At 43.3% G+C, this 25,441-nt stretch overlaps 2 protein-coding genes across 5 annotated transcripts in view; one reads left to right on the top strand and one right to left on the bottom strand.

The window, feature by feature from the left end:
- Positions 1–9,656: 9,656 nt before the first annotated feature.
- Positions 9,657–25,425, bottom strand: GIN1 (gypsy retrotransposon integrase 1). Of its 4 annotated transcripts, none has more exons than XM_017812605.1 (9): positions 25,324–25,410; positions 23,589–23,633; positions 21,445–21,590; positions 20,350–20,543; positions 18,675–18,980; positions 17,815–18,003; positions 17,552–17,719; positions 16,179–16,467; positions 9,657–10,516 (listed from the first exon to the last, which is right to left on the bottom strand). In XM_017812605.1, exons 3-9 carry the CDS (start codon positions 21,581–21,583, stop codon positions 10,218–10,220), a joined length of 1,584 nt encoding a protein of 527 aa, XP_017668094.1. In that variant the 5' UTR covers positions 21,584–21,590; positions 23,589–23,633; positions 25,324–25,410; the 3' UTR covers positions 9,657–10,217. The 4 variants fall into 4 exon arrangements, with proteins under 4 accessions (XP_017668094.1, XP_017668095.1, XP_017668093.1 ...); XM_017812606.1 differs by lacking the exon at positions 25,324–25,410 and adding an exon at positions 24,911–25,057; XM_017812604.1 differs by lacking the exon at positions 23,589–23,633 and having other exon boundaries at positions 25,324–25,425.
- Positions 25,259–25,441, top strand: part of PPIP5K2 (diphosphoinositol pentakisphosphate kinase 2) — a 47,496-nt gene continuing 47,313 nt past the window's right edge. Inside the window, exon 1 of the mRNA XM_017812576.1 lies at positions 25,259–25,366. The gene's annotated coding sequence lies outside the window, so the exon portion shown is untranslated. The remainder of the gene's footprint in view (positions 25,367–25,441) is intronic.

The following is a 25,441-nucleotide window of genomic DNA, read 5'->3' as shown; positions in this document are numbered from 1 at the left end:
AGAGCATAATTAATGTCCTTTTAAACCTCTATTATGGGCAGACTGTACACAGCTGTAATTGCCACAGGGTTTTATGAAACAGTTTTCATTACCGTCATTGCAGGTGCTGTAATAGGCTATTGCTGGTGCTGGGATTGAAAAATAGGTGTTAGGTTCCTTGTGGTGGTGGTTTTGGGGGAATAAAGGTAATGATAGTGTAGCGAAAGGTAGATTTCTTCCCCCAGCAAGAATCTATAAATCTCCTTTTTCTTGAACAAAAAACTTAAAATCCTTGACAAGCTGATTTCTTTTCAAGCAAAATCTCCAGGATAGCCTTCTGAAATGCTGGAGTACAGGCTCAGCTTCATGTGAAATGTATTTAGTGCATACTTTTAAGCTGCTTTCTCTCCTGCTGATTTCTATTTTCCTATTGTTGCAAGGAAAACAGTCTGTTTCTTTCTCACTTTTGAAAGTAATGCAGTGTTATTTTTAGCTGTGGCCTTGATCTTCTTGTATGTTAATGAAAACAGATAAGGTAGTTGGGAAGCTGTCTGCAAAGATGGCAAGTCACTAGTTTACAGAAAGTTCAGTGACGGCAATTAAGAAAGCTGTGGTGGCACTGCTATAATAGGTGGTCTATATGGCATCAGTTCTGAAAGATCACAGGCTTTTCTCAAAAGCAATCAGTAAGGGTGTATTTTTCTAACATTTGGGTAGTTCACATTATGTCCATCTGATGTTGGGTGTTCTCTGCTTTCAGAGTATTATTATTAGATCCATATCTCCAGTTTTAAAAAATGCTTTGTTGAGAGGGAAACATACAAACACAGTTTAATTGCAAGTACAAGCTAAAACAGATTAACTGAGAGTTAGTCATAATCTCAGCTCTCTGGAATTCTGAGATTGGTGTCAACTGTATTCCTGGGATGCCTGAAGTGAAGCAGATCAAGGGAGGTGATTCTGCCCCTCTGGTCTGGTGAGATCCTACTTGGATCATCCACTTGCTGCATCCAGCTCTGGGGTCCCTAACATATGAAGGATGTGGACCTGTTGGAGCGAGTCCAGAGGAGGCCAAAAAGATGATCAGAGGCTGAAGCGCCTCTCCTGTGAAGGCAGGCTGAGAGAGCTGGAGTTGTTCAGTCTGGAGAAGAGAAGGTTCCCCAAAGATCTCATTTTAGCCTTTTGGTACTTAAAGTGGGCTTATAAGAAAGACAGAGACTTTTTACCAAGACCTATAATGATAGGACAGGGGCAATGGTTTTAAACTCAATTGGACATTAGGGAGAAATTCTTTACCATGAGGGTGGTGAGGCACTCGCACAGGTTGCCCAGAGCAGTTGTGGATGCTCCATTCCTGGAAGTGTTCAAAGCCAGGCTGAGTGAGGTGCTGAGCAACCTGGTCTAGTGGACGGTGTCTCTGCCCATGTCAGGGGCACAGGATTAGGTGATCTTTAAGGTCCCTTCCAACCCAAGCCATTCTGTGATTTTTAGTAACTGCACTGACAGGCAACCAACTACTTTCCAGCAGTAATCAAACTTCAGCACCTCAAGTTACATGCTCTAATTTCATAGGGGTACAACGGCAGGAAATCTGAACCTGCTTGAAGGCACTGAATGTTCTTTCTTTTATTAAAACTGCATCTTAAGAAAAGAATGTACCAGAGACCTCATACTGCAATAGAAATTCACATTAAAAGGAAGGCACAAGCTTTCTGAATAATTGTTTTTGTGTTAATAAGCCAGCAAACCATCCTCCATCCTGGCAAGTTCTATGTGCTAATATTATTTATCGTATTAAATGTTGAATACTGGTTATTCATCCAGATTACTGGATTTGGAGTGCATGTGTTTAATTCAGTTTATGCAGTTGTCCCAGATAAGACTGCTTTTTAATGAACAACATGTAATTGCACATTTAAGATTTAAAAGACATGATAGTAACTTTGATGAACTGTCAATTAATCTTTCCTTAAACCTATTTAAGATGCAGGAATCTTGGCTACTGTAGAAGCTAAATATTTTCATTAAAATTAGGCTGATCAAGTAGCTAAAGCACCTTTCCGTGTGGTTGTCCTGTGTTAAGCATCTCCCTATTTTAAATAGTCTGACATTTGGGAAATCCTGTAGAGCGATGGGAAGGTCGCTGTAATCCACTGGCAGGCAGTGTTGGGCAATTTTGGGCACCTTGCTTTGAACCATCTGTAAGGGAGAGTGGGCTGGGACAACTGCAAACTGCCATGAGGATGATGCACTGAACTGTAATGCACAGGTTGTCATCCATGAATCATAGGATCATAGAATCAACAGGGTTGGAAAAGACCTCCAAGATCATCAAGTACAGCCCTTGATCCAACACTGCTGTGGTTACTAGACTATGGCACTAAGTGCCACATCCAGTCTCATCTTAAAAACTTCCAGGGATGGAGAATCCACCTGGGCAGCCCATTCCAACGTCTGATTACTCTCTCTGTAAAAAATTTCCTAATATCCAACCTAACCCTCTCCTGGCACAGTTTAAGACCATGCCCTCTTGTCCTACTGCTGGTTGCCTGGGAGAAGAGACTGACGCCCACCTGGCTACAACCTCCTTTCATGGAGTTGTAGAGAGTGATGAGGTCTCCCCCGAGCCTCCTCCAGGCTGAACAGCCCCAGCTCCCTCAGCCTCTCCTCATAGGACTTGTGCTCGAGTCCCTTCACCAGCCTTGTTGCTCTTCTCTGGACCTGCTCCAGGACCTCAATATCCTTCCTGAACTGAGAGGCCCAGAGCTGGACACAGCACTCCAGGTGTGGCCTCACCAGTGCTGAGTCCAGGGGAAGAATCGCTTCCCTGCACCTGTTGGCCACATTGTTCCTGATCCAGGCCAGGATGCCATTGGCCTTCTTGGCCACCTGGGCACACTGCTGGCTCATGTTCAGCTTCCTTTCAGTCAGTACCCCCAGGTCCCTTTCTGCCTGGCTGCTCTCCAACCACTCTGTGCCCAGCCTGTAGCGCTGCATGGGGTTGTTGTGGCCAAAGTGCAGGACCCGGCACTTGGCCTTGTTGAACCTCATCCCGCTGGAATCACCCCAACTCTCCAACCTATCCAGGTCCTTCTGCAGAGCCCTCCTGCCTTCTAGCTGATTGGCACTCCCCCCAAGCTTGGTGTCATCTGCAAATTTGCTGATGATGGACTCAATCCCCTCATCTAAATCATCAATAAAGATATTAAACAGGACTGAGCCCAACACTGATCCCTGGGGGACACCACTAGTGACTGGCCAACAACTGGACACAGCACCATTCACCACCACTCTCTGGGCCCGGCCCTCCAGCCAGTTCCTAATCCAGCAGAGAGTGCCTCTGTCCAAGACACCTGAAGGTTTCCCAATTAAATGGAATTATGATCCCAATTAAGAAGTTGTCCTTGCCCCAAGTAGCATTAGGTGTAAACTGATTCCTTTTGAAGCATCTTGATTAAGTAGTTTTCTAATCAAGCAGTGCACTGTAGAGTCAATGAGGATTTATGGATCAATGTGGTAAATTGCAACAGCTTCTTGCTTGCCAAAGCTAGATTTATTTATGTTTTCTCAAAACCTTTAGGTCAGTAATGTCTGACACGCTACAGAGGATTAGGATTAAACTGGGTTATGCTACAGAGAAGGGACTTGTGTGTTTGAATGGCAAGGTAATAATCACCAATGTGGGAACTCATTTGCAAGACTACATATGTATTAGCAGTACAGGTTGTGGAAAGCAGATCACTGCTGAGCAATGCAAAAGTAACTTTGTTACTTTGTTATTTAAATGCACATTAGGACATAGTTTAAAATTTGAAAGATTATGTTATGAAGTAGCTCACAGTTTGTGTGGATTCATGTAATGTACCAATAAAAAAAACCCCACCAGAACCAAATATTCAAGTCAATTAAAATTAAGAGCCGAAATTAGGCCACTGTATTTTCTGTGTAAAACAGATGCTAGTGAACCCTGGAATTTTAGCAGCCTGATTTGCCTTAACCTATTAGGCATTTTTTATAGTTCTTAAATGTGAAAATATTTTTTCTCTTTGTAAGTTATCAAAATTTGTTAGTAAAATTTACTCTGCAACTGCTCTTTAAACTGCTCTCTAATACTGATGAAAAATTAAGATTCATCTGTATAGCTAAGCATTACTGGCGGAAGAAAAGAAGGGAGTTGACGGTGTAGAGGATTTAAAATCTCCAGTGATAGCTACTTATCCAAGCAAAACCTGCAAACTTCTGGACATGGTGGCTGGAAAACCTAAAAGTGCATCCAGCTGGCTTTGTTACACACATATTTGGAAAGGTACAAGGGAGAGCTGCATGGCAGTCTATTTGGAAGCTCTGTATTTTCTAAATACTACAGGTCATGAAGGCACTTTGCTGAACTGCTCCTTTCTTTAGCTCCATTCCACTAGTGTTTCTTACTAAATAGTTGCATATGAAGCACAAAATCCTATGAGTGAAGCTCTGTCTGATTTCATTGTACAACTTTTTAAAAAATACACAGATGATGTACAAGCAATCTTTTTCAAGGGCACTGTGCTCAAGTTTTGTTTTAACTTGCAGTGAAACAATTTTTTTCCTAGCAAATAGTCAGTGGTAACAGTTCAGCAAACTAGGGATTTTATTATTAATTACAGGCTACATTTATTTTTTGAACTGACACATATGAGAAACCTAATTCTTCTACTCTTTGGAACAGAAGAATTTTGGCAGGATGGGGATAAGGCAACAGCTGCAAGAGGCTAGAGTTGGTGCCACTTATCATTTAGGTTTTAAGGGCAGAACCCTGCCCTGGCCACTCCAATTCTCAGTTTGATACTTTGATATCCTCTTCCCCGTGTTTGTTACTGCTTCCCTCAACCATGGCACATCCTAAGACTGCTGCTTAAGAGAAAAATTCTTGTACTGAAAAGGACTGAATCCCACAATTCTGCCACGTTTCCTCAAGCCAGCTCTCAGGTCACACACTGTGCATAAGGAACTGGAGGCATGGCCTTTTTTCAGAGAGGCTGAGAGATCTTGCTCTGAGCAACCAAAGCGTCTGGTTCTTAGGAAGCTGTAAAGCTGTACTGAAAGTTTGCCACAGTTGGCAGCTGTGGTACAAACCACCTGATGCACAAGCAGAGTACTTTTGTACCCTGACTCACATGAGAGGTCACTCACACAGCCTTCACACAACTGTGGGCCGTCTTGCTCTCAGAAACATATTTATGCTTCCATAATTATCAATTTGAAAATTAGCAAAAATTCTGCTGTGAACATAGTTTGGGAAAGAAAAGCCTCAGAAGAACCAATGGGGCAGCAGCTCCTCCGAGCCCTGTGCAGCCCTGCAGGAGACAGGCTGAGTCTGCCACCATGTGACTGTGCCAGCTGGGAGGCAGAGAAAGCCTGGGCACCACTGCATGCTCCAAAATAAATGCCTAATGGCTCCCTGTGGAGTCAAACACACAGAATTTAAGACTCTGAAACAAAAAATTAAGATTGCCAGCATAATACCGTGACTATGAGCTCTGCTCTTCTCCTTGGTCTTTAATGCGTGGGAGTGATGGATGATGTTTCTGACTAGGCAGACATTCAAAATCAGTCTGGTAGGGAACCACATGTATTATTTACTGCATATCACTGAAATTCTGCACAAAATATAGAACTCATTTTATTAAGGACTTTTTTATTGGGGCTTTCATCACTATGCCTGCCAGCTTTGTGAAAAGTAATGAATATTTTTTTCAGCTAGTCTGGAAAGTGAGATGGTGCTACTCACTCTGTACTGAAGGGGGAAGTGAGGCATAGAGAGATCAAAGGCATCAATTGTCAAAAACAATCAGCTAGTGAATTAGTGAAATCTGATTTATTCCCTTTTAACCCAGTTATTTAGGTATCAGTTTATATATTCAAGGCACTAGTGCTTGCCACGAGCTGCAACTCTGAATGCTCCAGCCCTGCTGATGAAAGTTTTGAGATTCTTGTCAAGCACCCAGAAAAGGACCATGTGAGTAACGACTGGAACGTGGAAATGTAGAATTTTGGAGAGTTGTATCCAACTGATCTGCGAATCACTGCACTAGAAATCTGTAGCAGGGCAGCACTGCCTGGCAGAGTGGGAATGCTGTATTTCCTACATTCCTTTTTTATTGGCATTCCTGCTTCTGCTGTGCATTGAGATTGCTGCAGATCCCTTCATCTGTGTAGAATTTGAGAGGAGAGAGAAGTGGCTCAGTTTGAAGAGACTGAAATGTTTGTTAAAGAGGATGAGTTATGAGACAAACCAAACTCTTCTCTCCAAGCAATTGTAAATTCAAAATTAAGGGGCTTTAATCAAGGAAGTGTGGAAAAAAAACAAAAGAAATAACAACCCTTTATTAAAAGATATATATATGTTGGCAAGAACAGTAACAGAACACACAAAAAAAACCCCTAGACAATAGTCCTATACCCAAAAAGTCCCCTTCAAACAAAAGAAAAAGTCTGAACACTTCTCTGTCCTTAGCGCAGTTCCAATCACGGCCGGCAGGGGGCGCTGTTGGGTCACTGGAGGTGCAGAGCCTGCAGTGCTCGGTGTTGGCCTGCAGGGGGCGCTGTCGGGCTCTGGCGGTACCACACGGGAGGGGTCTGGGGGGTGGTCTCGGGTCGCGGGAGAAGCTGAAAAGAGAATGGGGACCCTTCCCCCAGTGGGAGAAGGGGGAAAGGAAAACAGTCCACCCCCACGGAACTCACTGTTGTCCTCAGTTGACGGTGTCCCAAGGCTCCTCCTTTCTTCTCCCAGAGCACAAAAACTCTTCGATGAAAACGCAGCAGGTCCGAGTTGGAGACAAGACAGCTACCCCGTCTCTGTCCCAGAGAGAGAACCCAGCAAAACTGACTTCTTCCCCCCGTGAGCTGGGTTAGCTACCCCAAAAAATCCCAAACTCCCCCCCCCCCCCCCCCGCCATTAGTTAGGAAAGGCCAGACCTTTTGTAAAGTTAATTGACCCCCTTCCCATTAGAACTCCGTTTTTCTTACAGTGGAGCAGAGGGAGGAAAAATTCCCTCATTGGATTTATAGCCTATAACAAGAGAAGAGGGAAGAACTGACTGGGGAATGCATTCTCAGGATTAACTGCTCCAGAATCAAATGTTTTAAAATTAGGTTACTGTCTGGAAGTGCCTTCCTCTTCAAATTAAAGTTTTTTGTATACTGTTTTTCATTCCAAATTTCTACATAGTTTAATTACCAAGATGTAAACAGCAGGCCATCGGGTCTTCTAATCTGTGTAGAAGAGTGCAGTACCCATTTCCTGAAGGCATTGATAAATCTTGTTTGTGTAAATTTTAGCCTTCTAATTTAAAGCAGTGTCTGGTCCTGGGGATTTCTGACATGGCATTTCCTTCTGTTGAATTCAGAGGTGAGCAGCCAAACTCTCAGGCCCACAGACAATGGCAGCTGCTCACATGCCTTGCTGAGTGTTCACCACCTAAAGATAACTCACAGGTTTTGTTTTTAGGTAGCCAATTAAGGGAATGTACCCATTTTGCTGCAGTCCCGCAAAAATTCCATTTGAAAGTACCAAGGAGGTTACTATGCAACAATTTTGATGCTTGGTCATTACAGTAATGTTTGTTGCAGAAAGCCATTGACAGAGATGTGGCACCAAAGCAAATGAGTAAAAGGCACTTATCTGGTTCTCAAAAGTGTATTTCCAGATTTCGTAACTGCTTGCTCTGAAAACCAAATTGTGACTCATTGGTACCCTCCTGCAGGGAACATTCAGTTCCAGGGAGAAGAAGGAAAAAATTTTAAAACGTCTGTAGCTGGAAAGCAGAAACCTTAACACAGAATGAGCAAATGGTAGACAAAAGTTTAGGAAGTATTCCAACAAGAGGCAAAAAGTCTTCATTCCACAGTAAAAGAGTCTTGAGTGTTAGTACAGTCTGTTCACTAGCAGGTATTTTTATAGTGTTTTTCATCAAGCTCTGAGCTGGTAATTAGTGCTTTTAGAACACTCAAAGGATAAATGATCACAGCTCTGTGCTGGGAGGTATGAGGAAATTTGCACTTACTTTCATGTTGTTCTCCTTTCTGTTCCCAGCCTGTTATCAACTTGCCACAAGAGGGCACAACAGAATTTCTAAGAATTCTGTTATTAAATTTTGCTATTGTCCTATCATAAATGAAATCTCTATGCCAGTAAAAAAGAGTACAGGACATTTGTGTATTTATCTAAGTTGATTAAAATACAAACCAAGAGTGGGCAGGTCACACCTCACTGTGGTCACAAACACACGCTTCACTGTGGCTGGAGCACGAGCTTCCTCAAGAACACTGTGCTGCTTGCAGTGTCTCGCATTTCCTAGTAGGGCTTTTTTTCAGTTTCCGTTGACTGTTTTTCATATCAATAAGCTTGAAACCCCTGTATTTTATTTCAATGAGCCTCCCACATGCAGAGAAGGCCACATTTCAGTGCACTGACGAGACACTACTGCTTGTTAACACAGTAGATCAAAAGTACCAGGAAGCCAGAATGATCAGCATTACATGGTATGTGAAATGATGTTTTTTGTTTTGCCCATTTCCATCTCTCTGCAGCATTTTCTCTCTCTCCAGTGTAGCTCTAACAGCACTACATCCCTTGCTTTACTAAAGAGCTTCCCCTCAAAACAGCTTCGCTGTACTGTGTGCAATTAAGGAACACGTCATTTGAACTAAAAAAAAAGAGGGGCTGGTTCTTTTTTGCACCTAACAAAGGAGGAAGGAATCTTACAGACAACTGCCTTGTTTTCCAGTTTTATCACTGATGCTAATATTTATTTTTGCAGGCACTATTACATAAACATATATATATTCCATGTGTGCACACACACAATGTATTCAGAAAGAGGGTACTGCCTCCCAGAACCATCCCTCTGAAACAGTCTCAGTGGAGAAAACCTGTATCTGTAGGACTGGATTTTCAGAAGACACAAAATAGTTTGAGTGTTAATTATTTTCCTTTAGAATTTTAAGAAAGTCTCCTGTCATGATCCTGAGATCTTTTCTCACACAGCTGCATTCCATGATATCAAAGACATACTGTACCATAGGCATGAATTTCTCTGGGGGTTAGGTACATAATTAGCCTTGAGGACCACTCTTATTACCTAAGATTAACTGAAAACTCATAATAAATAGTACTTTCCTCCACCTGTGTTGTAAGTCACATGACATTCAGCAGCAGAAATAAGACACATTCAGAGAGCAAGATAAGCAAATCTTCCACAGTATTGGATAGAAATGGCTGCATTTCTCAATTGAGTTTTCTGCTAGTTGTCTTCCTCTTTGTATCAGTCCTCTGTAAAAAGAACTGACTGACACTTATCAGTTTCCCACATAAAAAAATTCCTGTTCAGCTGACTTTGAAATAGAGTCTTCTCAGCAGGAAGTCCAGACCAGTAACAACTTGCTCAAGGAAATCAGAGAATAGGTTAATACCAGTGCTTCACCTGTCAGTGGAAATCTCCAAACCTGTACAAGCTCAGTGATCATGTAAATGTAATGGAAAACTGCAAGTTTGTGAAAAAAAGGACAAAGGAATACTGAATGCTCTTAAGATTTTTTTTACATGCTAGAAATATTAAAATTGTTCTCCCTAGCAGTGTTTTGATAAGTGGGGAGCAGATGAAGGCCTCCTTCTTTCATTCACAGAACATTACATGTAATTCATTTCACAGCTTTATTATTTTGTGAGATCTTAGAACTGTGTGCTAGACTAGAAATTAAAAGTTGTAAAAGGCAGAGTTGCAGCTTCCCAGAAAGAATAGAAAACTGTTATGTAACAGGAAAAGGAAGACATGAGCTTCTCTCCAGTAAAGGCAACATTTACACCAAATTGTTTAGGTTATATTCATCCCACAGTGTTGCTGCACATTAGGAATGAGTCATCTAAGGATTAACAAAAAAGGTCATTACAGTGAAATGAGGCATTTTGTCCTGAGAGGATAACAGTAAGGCATGGCCACACTGCCATTCTACCAACAAAATCTGAAATTCAAATACATGATGAAAACTCGTGCTTTTACTAGGGTGTGCCTGTTTTTGCTAACAAAGAATTTCCTTCTTAACACCTATGCAAAATTAACCAGTGGGTACCTGCAGAACTCTCATGTTCATAAAGTAGTAAAGTGGATTTAGCTAAGTAATTTGGACCTATTTTTTTTTTTTTCAGTCTGCCATGGTAGATCCAAACTGTTTCGGCAATGATATGTGACAGAAGACTATGCTTAAGTATCCTCTATCTTGGTCTGAAGCGTCCAACAAGGTGAAGGCCATTGCTCTGGCTTTGCAGTGTTTGATTCAACGCGATGATCTTCTCTCAACTCAGACTCGAGTTTACCATCTGTTGATTCTTGTTCTTTGCAGGCTGCAGGTGAAATCTGTACAGCAGACATGACATCTCTTGTGTAGGCATTTATTTCCCCATCAGCAACAGAGTCTGGTTGGCTTGAATTATTGGATCTTTCAGATAAGCCAATATAGTCATGGTCAACAACTACTGCACCTTGTAGAAAGTAATGGTTGTCTGTAAAAGGAAAGGAGCCATTAGATCAGATTATTCAAGTCATACTTCACATGTTAGTAAGGTGCTAACTTTCTTTTCAAAACAATTCCCAGAAGAGGGGAAGAACGTTTGAGTGACAGCAGACTGATAATGTGAATTTCCTAATTTCATTGAGTACCAAATGTTTGGCATCTTGTTATGTCCACAAAATGCTTACAATGTTCCACATAAAGAGCTTTTCTTAGCTACATCGATGACTAAGTTGACATCTGTCATAGTCACCTGCTGAACTAATACCTTGAATGAATGGGCATGCAGATTCTTTCATTTTGTGCATGCACACAGAGAAACGTTGTCTCTCCAAGCTTTTGCTGGGAAGTCTTAATGCAACACAACAGGCTTTTTTAAGTTGTAAAAAGTAAGTAAAAAAGAAGAAATAAAAAGAAACCAAACTATCCCAGCCAAATCCAGGACAGTCACTTCCTGGAAAAAAAGGGGAAGAAACTCTGTTTACACACTGCTTCTGCAGTATTCAGTGGTAAACATATTAGGTTCTGATAATACAAAGACAACTATGTCTAACTTTTTATACAGTGACACAGTTCACCAAAGTTATTGTAATAGCTGTACGTTATCTGCATGCTTGCTATCCTGTGATTACCTCCTCATGCATCATTAATTTTATGAAGAACTGGAAGGCACAGAGTGATCGTCCAAGAAAAAGTAGTGGCCTGCAGACATGACATAAAATTTGTATCTTGGTTATGAAATCTTCAGCTGACAACTGATATAAATATCAGCTTCTTACATCAAATTCCAGAATTAGTTTCAGCTTTGTACATCCCTGAGCTTTAAGATGTGATGGAAGATACTACCATCTCAATGTAGTTTATTTATTTTCAAGAACCAAAGCTTAATCACACATGCAGACAGGGTAGGAGTTATTCTCCTTTTCAAGAACCCTGATGTAAAAAGCACCTTGATCTGTGACATAAGTCTTAACACTGAGTGTTTATTTTCCTCAAAATGCCTGTGGTGGCTCAAAGACAGCATGAACACAAAAGAAACAGCTGCCACTTTTTGACTAATATGGCAGCACTGCAAAAGGACATGCTGAGGTCCAAGACCAAGAGCAGAAGTTGGTTACCCAAATCTTTGGGAATTTCTAGCTATCTGTTATAGATTAGGAAATCAGGGGAATTTTTCTTCCCCTGCCCCACTCCAAGGGAAAAACAGAGGGGGGGCGGGGGGGGGGGAGAGGGAGGTCATTAGCATTACAAAGGATGTAGCCTGACTAGGTTAATGGGCCATTTGGGAGAGATGGGAGAGGGAGGCGGGGGCTGGTTCTGTTCGGAGGGGTGAGGGGCAGACTGCGTTGTTGGCTCTCTGGGTGCAGGCAGGCATTTTGGGGAGGGGGACCGGAGGTCTAGTTTTCTTTTGGCTGTTCATCCTGGTCAGCTCAACTTCTCATCCTGCTGGCTTCAACCTGCCTGACTGTCCCGCTCCCCGGAGCTGCTGTGCCTCAACGGAGAGTTTGCTTGCCCGTGGGAGAGGAGGGGGAGTTTTTTGAGACACCACGACCTGAGACTGCGGTGAGTCCCCGCCACTTGAGACAGCGGTGAGTTCCCGTGGGAGTGCACTGCCTGCCTTCCTTTTCTTCTCCACTAAGGGAAGGACCCCCCATCTCCTTCCCGGCTTCCTCACGCGGTCCGGGACCGCTCTCTCCAGCCCCCCCTTCCCGCGGGGTGACTGCTGGAGCCACAGCGCCCCCTGCCGACCACGACCGGGTACTGCAGGTCCTGCACCTTCCAGCGATCCCACAGCGCCCCCTGCCGACCACGACCAGGTACTGCAGGTCCTGCACCTTCCAGCGATCCCACAGCGCCCCCTGCCGACCACGGCAGGTACTGCAGGCTCTGCACCTCTAACGATCCAACAACGCCCCCTGCAGGCAACGATTAGGACTGCTAAAGGACAAAGAAGTACTCCTTCAGACTTTTTTTTGTTTTCTTTTCCTAGGACTACTGTCTAGTTTTTTTGTGTGTTTTGTTACTACTGTTCCCAACATACATATATCTTTTAATAAAGGGTTGCTATTTCTTCTGTTCTTTTTTCCCCACATTTCCTCGATTAAAGCCCCTTAATTTTGAATTTACAATTGCTGAGAGAGAGGAGTTTGGTCTATTTCATAACTCATCCTCTTTAGCAAACATTCCAGTCTCATCAGACTAGGACATTTTTGGCGCCCAACGTGGGGCATAGAAAGAGGAAAGGTGGAAAAAGAATAACTACCCTTTGTGTGAACTATACGCATTTTGAACCCCTTGTGTGATTGATACGCTCTTTGAACTTGTAGGCACCATGATGTTCGGGGTTGTTGCTTTCCTCTGGTATATAACCATGCCAAGAAATCTGTCCCACCTGTCAATGTGTTTCAGTTCAGATACTAGTACTCTCATTGCGATAAGTACCTTTGAATTTGTGCACTGGGTATATGACACGGCAAACTCAGCACCTGTGATTTTCATCCGGAATATGTCTTCAAGGGTGCACTACTGCTCTAGCCTAAGCTGTTTCCTCTGGGGTTTTAAAGATAATAGCACCCATTCCTATGGAGAAACACAGGGGAATGCATGCGCCCAACTCTTTATTCAGTTCCCTTTTGGATACAATACAATGGGCTCTGGGAAGTTTAAATCCTTTTTAGATGTCAGAGACGTTTCAATTGTTGGGCTTTTCATCCTAGTTTGTGCCATTATAGTATACCTGATATACGAAGCCAAGGCCAAGAAGTACCAAGAAGGTGTCCAGGAGCCCGCCCCAGGGGTGGAAAACCTTGAGTGGCGTGGGTTATGGGAGGACATGGGTAAATTCCTAGAAAGTTGCTCAGCTCCCATAACATGGAAGCTCACCCTTGAACAACTCTTGAACCCTACAAAAATAATGAAAGCCGTGAGGGAGAGAAGTAGTGATGGATCCATGGAGAGGCAGTTGGCAGCTGCATGTGGGGCTTTGGCCATTGCCTACAGGAAGTTGCTTGGTATGGTGCAGCACTTGCAGGGGAAAGGAAAGGATGAGAACAAAATGCCTAACACCAAGGTGACTCAGGATAAGGCCAAAGCAAAGGGGCATACCAAGCCAACGGAAGTTGCCCCCATCCAAAGGAAGAAATATAAAGCCAAATCAGCTCATCCAGTTGACGATGATGGGGAGGCAGGATCCCCACAGGCGGCTGCTCCAGAGCCAGAAATCATCACTGAGTCTTTATCGTATAACAACCTCCAGAACTTATGGACAGACGTTGCTCGTCGACCGAATGAGCCCGTTCTGGCCTGGATGATCCGAGTTTGGGACTCTACGGGTGATGCCATAAACCTTGATGGTGGTGAAGCGAGGTTCTTGAGGTCTGTTGCCCAGGATGTGGGTATTGAGGAGGTATTTGTGAGGGAATCGAAGTCCCTGTCTCTCTGGGCACGGCTTCTGGACGGTGTGAGGGAGAGGTTCATTTACAGAGATTCTTTGCAGGCAGATCATTATACCACGGGCTGGAAGACCATAGAAGAGGGAATCCTACAGCTGAGGGAAATGGCATTGCTGGAAGTATTGTTTGGAGGGGAAGGGCAACCCACCAACGATCCTGACAAGGTTAAGTGTACACCACAGATGTGGTGGAGCTTCACACGTATGGGGCCGTCCACACATAAAGGTTACCTGACATCATTACAGGCTGGGGAGAAGCGGGAGCCAGTGATGTCTGTAATAAATAAACTTCGGTTGTACGACAGTATGATCAAAGGACCACTACAGGCCTGCATCTCCTCTGTAGAGACAATGATCAACGAGCTCAAGGAATTAACTACAGGGTTGAAAGAGAGGATTGAGGGAAACAATTTCCATACGGCCCCAGTGAGAACCAGATGCCCCCCAGCTAGAGAGAGCGGACAGACCTCACGAACTGAGCTGTGGTACTTCTTAACTGACCATGGAGAAGATATGAGACGGTGGGACAGGAAACCTACCCGGGCCCTAGCAGCCCGAGTACAAGAGTCGAAAGAGAAAGAAAAGGGGAAGTCTGTGAAAGTGAGTGCCGTACCAGTATCCTGTGGGCAGGGATCTGACCCGGTAGAGGGCACCTCCCATCGACGTTCGCAAGAGGAAAACGATGACTGGCAGGATGAAGACGAATGTTAGAGGGGCCCTGCCTCTAGCCAGGTAGAGGCACGGGACAACCGTGTCTATTGGACTGTGTGGATCAGATGGCCTGGCATGTCAGACCCACAGAAATATCAGGCTTTGGTTGATACTGGCGCTCAGTGTACGTTAATGCCCCCAGGACATGTGGGACCAGAGACTATTTCCATTTCTGGGGTGACTGGAGGGTCTCAAGAGTTGACCATGGTGGAAGCTGAGGTGAGCTTGACCAGGAAAGACTGGCAGAAACACCCCATTGTGACTGGTCCAGATGCCCCATGTATCCTGGGCATTGACTATCTCAAGAACGGGTACTTCAAGGACCCCAAGGGACATAGATGGGCTTTTGGAATAGCTGCTGTGGAGATCGAGGTGGCTAAACAGTTGAACTCGTTGCCCGGCCTCTCGGAGAGCCCTTCGGTCGTAGGGTTGCTGAAAGTCGAGGAACAGCAAGTGCCAATCGCCACCACAATAGTGCATCGCCGGCAGTACCGGACGAACCGAGACTCTGTGATCACCGTCCATAAGATGATTCGTGAGCTGGAGAGCCAAGGGGTGATCAGCAAGACCCATTCACCCTTCAACAGTCCCATCTGGCCCGTGCGTAAGTCTAACGGAGAATGGAGACTGACTGTGGACTATCGTGGCCTGAATGAAGTCACCCCACCGCTGAGCACTGCTGTTCCAGACATGCTGGAGCTCCAGTATGAGCTGGAGTCCAAGACAGCGAAGTGGTATGCCACTATTGACATCGCAAACGCATTCTTCTCCATTCCCTTAGCAGCAGAGTGTAGGCCACAGTTTGCTTTCACCTGGAGGGGTGTGCAGTACACTTGGAACTGACTGCCCCAGGGGTGGAAACACAGTCCCACCATCTGCCATGGACTGATCCAGGCCACATTAGAGAAGGGTGAGGCTCCAGAACACCTGCAATACATTGATGACATGTAGTCTTTCTACTTCAAGGCCTTTAGAGGACACTCAGATGTTGAAAAAAAAAAAGTCCAAACATCTACCATCTGCACTAGTCAGGCTAAACAACAAAAAAATAAAACTGATGTGAATTCTGTCTACACCAAAACAGAAACACTGTTAGAAAATGCTTCTTGAACACAGTTCAGCCTGCTTATATTTCTAGCATGTTTAGCCAGCCAGGATGAATAGAGCCAGACCAGAGATTAGAAGCAACTTTAGTAGAACCTATTTTTAAAAAGACTTCAGACATGATTCATTAGCTCTGTTCCATGCTCTGCATAGGTTTGACGTCACTCACAGTCACTGTTCTCCCTTCTGAAAACCAGTTATTACATTATTATATAGTGTTAATTTAATTCCCACTGATGAGTGAATGATACTTGTTCATCCTCATAATCTAACACGAAGACATAACAGAGAAGTTAAAAAAAAAACAACCAAACAAAAACCTCAATCTTTTTCACATATATAAAAATATAAATTAAAAGAAATTACATATATATATACATACACACACCTTTTTCACCGGACCCTCTTATGTATGGCTTGAGGTGAGACATTTTGATGGGTCTTTTTAACCTGGATCCTGTGGCATCTCTTAATATTGCACAGCCATTTTCTGTGATATAATCTATAATACAAGGACCAACCCATTCTGACTGGAAACGACCATCTTTCCACCAATTTTTTCTCTGCCTGAGGACTTCATGACCAACTTTAAGTTGCAGGCTATTTAATTGTTGTGTCTTCCTTTTGACTGTGATTTTGTTTCTGACTTTTTGTTCATCTGAGGTGTTTTTCTCCACCTGCAGGAAGATACATATAAATTACATTTCCTTTCTTTCCAAAAGGAACAATGCATTTTCATAGCACTGGTTAATAGTGCATAAACATAACATCGATTGGTTTTGTATGTGTGTGATAGTTTTCACCCTAGGCCTTCCTGGAGACCAGCTTGTAACCAGGAAGGAACTAGGGTAATGACTTGGAAGTATTCCATGCTATTCCTTTCCGTAACACAACATATAAAAAGGCGCAGATAAGAGAGTTCGCTCTCTTCTCTCTTCTGGTGGCTGAAGGCGACAGGTCTCTCCGTAGACGGGCTTTTTTTACATAGGTCAGTGCTTGCTACTCAGACCTGCCGTTATCTCCGGTCTCTCCGGGAGGTGTGCGGGAGTTGGCTGCTGCCTTGCACAGCTCTGCTGTCCCGATCGGGGAAATATTTAATTCGTTTTTATATTTATTGACTAGCTCTCTATTAACGGGTATATTTAAGAGCTATTTGGTTTTAGGCTTCTTTTTATCCCTGTTTCCCCCTCCCTTTTCCCTTTTTTTTCCCCCTCGGGAGCTCCCTGTTGTGGATAATATATTCAAATTGTATATATATAATTGTAAATATATATATTTTTGATAGAATCCCGTTTAGTTTGAACTTCTTTCAGTTTTTTTCCTGTGGTTCGTTTTTTTCTTCCCTCTCTGGGAAGCAGGCCTTGTTGTCAAGTTTTGGAGACTTGGCGGGAAGCCAGCTCCAAACTTGCACAATGTGTATAGTTCATAATCATGTAGGGCTGAAGAGTTATGAAGAAATAGACTTTATCTTCTTAAATCAACAGTCCACAGGCAACAGTTTTCAGCTTCTGTAGATACTGTTTTACTCCTGTAAGTCAGAAATAGTAAATTTTCGACAACTGGCCAGGTTACTCCTTCAAAATACATATGAGATTTGTTACACTGAAATCTAGCCATCACAGAGGAAGGAAAACAAATTAAAAACCACCACACAAACTCCCACATTGTTTTAAGAGGTTAGTTCTACTTTGTGCTTCAAGCCTTTCCATCTCTTTTATCTCCAGTCTTCTTACTAGCAAAATTTGAATAGATAACATTTACCTGGCAATCTGAGGTCTTCTCTTCTTCCAGTGCTTGACTGACTTTTTTAGTTGCTTCAAATATTTTGGCAAACATACTGTATTCTCCTTCCACGCATATATTCATTGGCTCAACAACATATGGGTTACGTTTAAACATTTGGAAATACGGGGTGTTTTGATTTGGCTCCTATTTAAATGGGAACCAAAAGCAAGCAAATTTAGCACACAGCTTTGCAGACATTTTGGGGAAGTTCAGTCAAAAGAGGAAGAATCTTCACATACCAAATTTGTCAAATTGAAAGCATAGGCAATAGCAGACAAATGTTCATCCCAATCATTTGGATAGTCAATGCAGTACTTGCTAAGAAAAGCTTTGATTGTCTTGGACATTCTTTCATTTACATCATCTGTCTGAGGATAAGACAATACAATTTGTTTCATTCCAAACAGTGCAAAGAGTTCTTCATTTATCTTCAAAAGAAAAAAGGACACAATTAGTGGACATTTCCCTTCTCCTTTATCCTATTTCAAGTAAACAAACTGTTTTCCACCGCTTTTGTTGATATGATGGTGACTGAGGAAAGTCTTACATACCTAATACATATTGGCACCAAATACTCCAGGGTTGTGAGTGAGAGCTAAAGGAGTAAGTATGGCTTAGGAGCCAGTAATTCATAGTTTCTAACTACACTTCTGCCACTTAATCTGTCATTTCCTCTGTATCAGAATCTGATGATCTTACCATTTCTAAGAGGATCAAAGCATGGTAAATTCTTCATAATAACCACAGGCCAATGTCAAAAATAGCCTTAGCTATTGCTTACTGGACAATGTGGATGAATGAAATACAGCACACTGGAGTGTGAAAACCCACGCCAATTCAAATGAGTGACAAAACCTTCACTATGACTGCCAGGAAATAATTTTGCTTTATCCAAAAAATAAAGCCCTGGGAAATACTGCATAATGTTACAATTGCAAATAACTGGTTTGTCATGTACTAACTTCTTTTCTACTTTTTAAATTGAAGAAAAAACTACTTGAGCCTTTCTCAGGAATGGTCTAAAATTCAAATCCAATATAGAGGAAGATTTTTTTTTCTTGGGAAAAAAAAAAGATTAATCAACCATGTAAACATTTACCTGATAAACGAGCTCCTTCCCTTCATCAATAGGCATTTTTTGAGGTGGGCCATACAAGAAAAACACATTTATGAGTGCCTTAGCAATTTCAGCTGCTGAAGTGTCACGCAGTGGTAAGATAACAGTCCATCTTGTAAATAAATCTGTCATAATTATGATGTATTTGTGACTTCTGTTGGTAACATTAAAAGGTCCCATAAGCTCTATAGTAACTGCTGTCCATGGGTCTTCTGTTTTGAAAGGTTGTGTTTTGGGCCCAGTGATGGTTGTGTTCTTTGCCACTTGGCAATGCTGGCAAGCATACACCTAGAGAAAACATCAGGAAAGATGTTACCAATAAAAACTAAAGGTGAAAGTTTAAGACAATCATCAGAATCAGATCTCCACTATTCCTCTCTAAATTAGCTCAGACCAGGCAATGCAAAACAAATTCATTTATCACCTTTCTTACAATTTTTTACTCTCAGATTTTTCAGCCCCAGCATAAAACCAAAATAAAACCAAATAGCTAAGGCCAGGAGAAAGACATGTGCAGGAATTCATAGCTGAATTCCCTCTGTCCTGAAAGCACTGTGCTCTTGCAAGTCCATTACCATCTGTAAATACTAAAGGAAGCATGAAGCAGCCTAGACTAAAAGGAAGTCCCTTTTGGTTAACCTATGTATGCTGCGGCTGAAAAACACTGGCAATACATAATCTTACCGCATAACATGGATCAGCTTTATCTCCATGACAGAGGCCCTTTGTACAATCTGAGTTGAAGGCACAGACTCAACTTCAGTTCATGTTACAGTTGCATATGACCCCAAAGTATCCAGGTGATGTCACAAACCCACAGCAACAGTAATGGCCAGTCTTTGTGAGCGAAGATTTGGGAAAGGTCATTAACCCTTCGAGCCTGCGCAGTGGATTTTTTAGGTGAGACACAGTGTGCGCTGAACTGAGCCCACCCTTTAATCCTGAGGTTCATCTGCCGGGGCCGAGCAAGCTTGGACAGTGGCAGTGAGGTCCCCAGGACGTAGGTTTGTTTAGAGTGACCTTCTCTTGGATGGATTGCCACACAGGGCTGACGAGCTCCATCTGCCCGGGGGGCTGGGAATCGAACCCGGGTCGCAGCGGTGAGAGTCCTGCACCCTAACCACTAGACCACCAGAGGCCCCAAATTACAGCAACAGTAATTTGGCCTTAAAGGACATTTACATACCGTTCCTTGAAGGATTGAACTCTACCAGGGACCATGTCCATGGGTCTTTGGGTAGAGGAGAAGGAACTTTCCCTAGCAGTGATTTAACTATTTCGTGAACACAACTAATTGTAAGGCAGAGACACCATTTTCATGTTCTTATCTGCCAGTAGCTACTCTGGCCACATATCCTTGGGATGGCACATTGCATCCTAACAAAGATAAGTCAAGAGAAATCACTCTCCAAGGCTGGATCTGCCTTCAAAGGCATCATGGCTCCCCACCAGCAGGTAGAGAAGTGTAAAAGCCATGTTGTCAGTAGTAACGGGGTAAAAAGGAAACACCAAGATGACCATTTGCAGTGTGATTGTGAGCTCATGTTTCCTCATCATGAAGCAGTCCGGGTACTTGCTGTACCAAAGCCATAGGACTGCAAAACATCTGTAACTAAAAGACTACATAAAAAATTATCCTGTAGCTATTAGACCATACCCACTGCTTGACATCATTTGTTACAGAGGTCCAGTAGTAATTAGACTCCACTAAAGTCAGTGTCCTTGATATCCCATGATGAGCACCAGCAGCATTTTCATGGCATTTCTTGAGCACCTTTTTCTTCTCTTCATCAGAAACAATTACCAGGCGCATTTGTTTTCTATCTTTTCCAACATAGAACAATTTATTTTCTGAAAGGAAAAAAAACACCAGCAAATTATGTGCAAGTGCTTTGTCCTTTTCTTTAGTTTAAAAAACTCCTGAGCATGATTCGGAACAGAACTGATTACAGTAACTTCAATTCACTTCAGTGTAAATGTAGTTTTTTGTTTACAAATATTTAAATTATTTCCTCCGAAGAGCCATCAGTTCACCTATGTTTATTGATGTGGACTTGAGGAGTTACAAGGGCAGGTCAGAATGCAAACAGTGATCCCACAGAAAGTCTGACTGAAACACAAGGGTGGAAAGGGGAGGTAGGAGTGCTGAGTTTTTGCTGTTTGAGAAGTTGTTGTGTGCCTGCCAGCAACCTTACACTGTAAGTCACAGCTTTAACTCCTCCGTTCCCTCTACATAGAATTGGTAGGTTTGATGGGGCTGAGAGAACACAGCACACTACAGAGGCTCAGATATCTCCTCACAGGGCCTGAAAGCTGGGAAGGGCACAGAGGCTCTCAGGTGACTGATGGCAAAGTTGTCCTTGCACTTCTGCCCAGCCATACACAGCATTCTCCAGAAAGGATGGAGCATTCCTTGTCTACAGCTGCAGATCTGGATTTCCCTTTCTGCAATCCTGTGAATAATGGATTGCAATGGCTGTCTATTTCTGGAGTATGTAGAACAAGGTTTGGCTTTCAGATAGATACATAAATCCCTCTTGGAATGGAATGAAGGAGATCAAACTTCCATTTTTACAAACATCCTGTTATACATTAACCAGGGATATGCAGAGCGTTTGTTTTATAGAGAACATATTAAAAAAAAATCACAGAACTCTGCAGAGCAAGATCCCACTTCTTTTGTTTTTTCCTCATATCAGCAAATCTTCACCTAAATATCTATTTTCAGAGCAATCTGAGAGAATATTTTTACCTTCAAAAATGAATTTTTTGGCTGCCCTCCTGATTCCACTTCTTTCACTTGACAGTGTTGTGGGATGATACTCCCCTGTTCTCTTGTAGTATGCAATTTGCTTCAGGTGGAGCCCACCACTTTTTCCACTGCGAACCATTGTCAATCTGAACAAAATGCACAGGATTTATGAGACAGAGACACTGTCAGAGGAGCACATCCTCAGTTTTCACTGATTTCTTTGTAGCTCAAAGGCATCCTGGGGCTGTAGCCTCTAAGAGGATGTTACACCATTCACTGCACTTCCCTTGATACCCCCATACTCTCAACTTAAGCAATAAGAAATACTGATCGAAACACTAATTTTGTTCTAAGCAGAGTTGTTTTCACCAAATTGTGTTTTAAAATTTCCACACAATGGGGACTTCTACTACATTCATTGGACAGGGGAAGGAAATAGCACCAGAGAGAAGGAAACTGTTCTTCTCATTCTTCAATGTTTGGATAGCCCTCAAATGCAGGTGTGCTGGAGACTGGATGTGTCCAAAAATCCACCTTAGTTGAAAAAAACCCACATAGACAAATAGGAAAAAACACCAACTTCCTAACTAGAAACTGACAGAAATGTATTTTGTTCATTAATTCATCTGACAATGAGATTCTGAAGTTCCAAATCAGGTTCTGCATGCGAGATAACAATTGACATGGGCTGACTTACCTGATCACATTCATAAGCTATAATGTCACTAGTAAAATGGGTCACTGATACAGGGAACGTTTGGGTCTAGCAAGAATATCATCAAAATAATTAGCAAATAATGAAAATCAGAAATATTCACAGGCAGAATTATTGATGCAGGCTTTAAAGGATTTCAGTGATTTTTTTTTATTTCTTTTTTCCAAATCTGTTCCAGCAGCAATGAACATGTGAATGAAACAGCAGCTTGATCATACTCTCATCAATGTCTACAGGAGCAGGATAAGGCTTGGCGTCTGCCATGTCACAGTGAATGCTACTTATCCACAGCATTAAGCAAATGTGATAGTTTTCACCCTAGGCCTTTCTGGAGACCAGCTTGTAACCAAGAAGGAACTAGGGAGGTGACCAAGGAAGTATTCCATGCTATTCCTTTACGTAACCTGAGGTAAAAATAAAGCCGACCGGAGAGACCTCGCTCTCTTCTCTTCCGGTGAGGTTCAAAAACAGTAGATCCCTACGTGGTATTGCTTTTCTGAAGTTGAGGCCTGTATCGACTGCTGTTGTCTGCCACTGCAGGAGGGGAGGGTGCTGGGCCAGGTCTGACTGTCCTGCTTTCTCAAGGGAAGTGGTGAGATTTTGCCAGTTCTTTAGTCTGCTGGTTACTGGGTTTTTAGATTGTGCATACCTGTTTTGTTTCTGTCCCTTTGCGTCCTTTTTTTGTTCTTTTTTTCCCTTCTCCCTTCCCGTCTTCCCTTTTAGGAAGCTATTTGGGGTTTCTGGGGTTATAGGTATATAGTATTCTCACTGTATATATCTGTTTTATATGTAAAATATATATATTTTGCTATAGCTTGGCTGTTTGATTTTGTTTCCCCTCTCTGGAAAGCAGGCTCTGTTGTCAAGTTTTGGAGACTTGGCAGCAAGCCAGCTTTAAACTTCCACAGCAAATTTCTTCCTTATCTTGCCAGTGTCCCAGGGCTGGACTGTGACAACATAACCTGCTAAGAAGAGTAGGTAGTTTGTCTGCCATACCTGCTAACTGGCATATAATTGTGGGGAAGTGACAGTATCCAGTCGCTCTGGAATGTACATGTGATGCTACTTGAAAGCAAAATGTGTAAGACAAGATGTCTGGTTTTTCAGTTTATAGATTCTCACCTATCTTCACTATGCAGGTGGTGGGAAGGGGGCAAAGAGCTATTAAGAGTGTTTATGCCTGCTTTACTCCATTCCTCTCAGAAAATAAAATGCTGTATGTTATTTACAGAATAACATAATCTACATGTATAACTGGGCCAAGCACTGCTGTGTTATTAATGGCAAATGCACGCCAGGAACTTCACGTTCCAAATGTGACAAGACCTTTGCCCCACTGAATAATTTTTGTACAACCCAGAGCTGGCTTTCAAAACCAGCCAAGTCTATTGACGTACAACATCAGTGTTTTAAAGCGAAATTTTCATACCTGGGACAACTAGCACAGATCCACTTTTTGCCACCACAGTCCTGCCTGTGAGGAAAGAGGGTGTTTCAGAGCAGGGAAGGAGAGGAGCCAGAACACAGCAGCTTCCTGTAAATTTACATCTGATAGCACAAGCCAAACCAATGGACTGGGTTGGTAAATTGACTAACTAACAGCAGAAAGGAAGGTGAGGCTGCCATGAAATAAATTCATGTTTCTGATATTTAGAAGTCACTTAACTGGTATTTTTGACAGCTTCAGCTAAACAGCAGACCCATTCTCACTCCTGCAACAGCAGTTTCTGCTATAAGGGTTTGGAACAGCTTAGGGAAGACAAGGATGAAAGAATATACTATGTAGCATCCACGCGCTTTAATTTAGTAGGATCCTGATCCAGCAAACTCTTAAGTGCTTCAACAGTCTGCTGGATTGCTGCCTAAGAGGACAACATTATATGAGCTTCCTTCCTGGATATTTATTTTCTTGTGTCCCTACTAATTTACTTGGTTTAAACCACTCTTAAAACCAAACAAATAAACAAACCAGCCCTGACAATAACAAGTTATAAAACCTCCTAGTTTTGTTGTTTATTCAGATAATTCATATGCTATGGCTATCAAAACTCATAATGTATCTGGTAGTCTAAAAATCAAAGACATAAGAAGAGCAATCAATTTTTAGTACCTCTGAAGCTGGAAAAGAATTCACTGCCTTTCAGTCAAGGGAAGTATTTTGGCAAGAGAATGAAACTTCCATATAATCAGAGCTCCTTTTGCTCTAGTGTCTTGGCTAAAACAATCGTACCTGCTAACACTTGGCTATTTCACCCTTTAATGCCCATTTTCTCCTATGCACAATCACAATCCTGGAAAATAGTTTGTCCCTGCAAAACTATTGTTTTAGACCAGCTTCCAACTAATTCCCCTACCTCTGTCTGCAATTCCTATAAGAAATGGTAATTCCCCAGTGAACCCTGAATCATAGAATGGTTTGGGTTGGAAGGGACCTCAAAGATCATCAGTTCCAACCCTCTCACATTTGCAGGGACATTTTTCACTAGACCAGGTTGCTAAAAGCCCCATCCAACTTGGCATTAAACACTTCCAGGGATGGGGCATCCACAGCTTCTTCAGGGAACCTGTTCTAGTGCCTCATCACCCTCGCAGTCAGGAATATCTCCATATATCCGATCTAGACTTTCTCTCTTTCAGTTTGAAGCCGTTCCCCCTTGTCCTGTCACTACACGCCCTTGTAAAAAGTCCCTCTCCAGCTCTCTTGCGGTCACCCTTTAGCACAGAGCTTCAGGAACACACTCTTCCAAAAACCTGTAAATCAGACAGGCACATTCCCCTACATCCCTCCATGGACTGTGGGAGCTCAACAGAGGGCTGGGGCCGTCTTCTGAGAGACCTAGCGGGTAGGAACTCGAAACCAGCGCTTCGCCGCCCGCGGTAGCGCCAGGCGTCGTGCGGAATGCCTGGACACGGAACTGCCGCCGGGAAGGCGCCCGCCCGCCCGCGAGACTACATCGCCCAGCATGCACCGCGCGGGGCACGCTGGGAGCGCCACTCCCGCGCGGCCCGTCCCCCGGGGGCTACGCGACCGAGCCCCCCCACGCATGCGCTGAGCGGCGCCGACGCGACCTTTTTGCTGCCCGCCACCGCCTTCCCCCCGCCGCCCCCTCCGCGGAGACACCGCCCGGCACTGCCCGGGCACCGCCGCGCCCCTGGGCACCCACCTGCTCCCGCAGAGGTACCGAGGTACCAGCCCAGCGGCACGAGGTACTGGCAGACGCACAACCGCAGCGGCGGCCACGGCGGCGCCCCGGGACTTTTGTGGCGCCCCCGGAAGTGGCG

This window comes from Lepidothrix coronata, unplaced genomic scaffold, assembly GCF_001604755.1.
Source record: "Lepidothrix coronata isolate B3197 unplaced genomic scaffold, Lepidothrix_coronata-1.0 Scaffold37, whole genome shotgun sequence".
Taxonomy (NCBI): domain Eukaryota; kingdom Metazoa; phylum Chordata; class Aves; order Passeriformes; family Pipridae; genus Lepidothrix; species Lepidothrix coronata.
The sequence above is the reverse complement of the archived record's forward strand: the minus strand, read 5'-3'. Positions and strand labels throughout refer to the sequence as shown.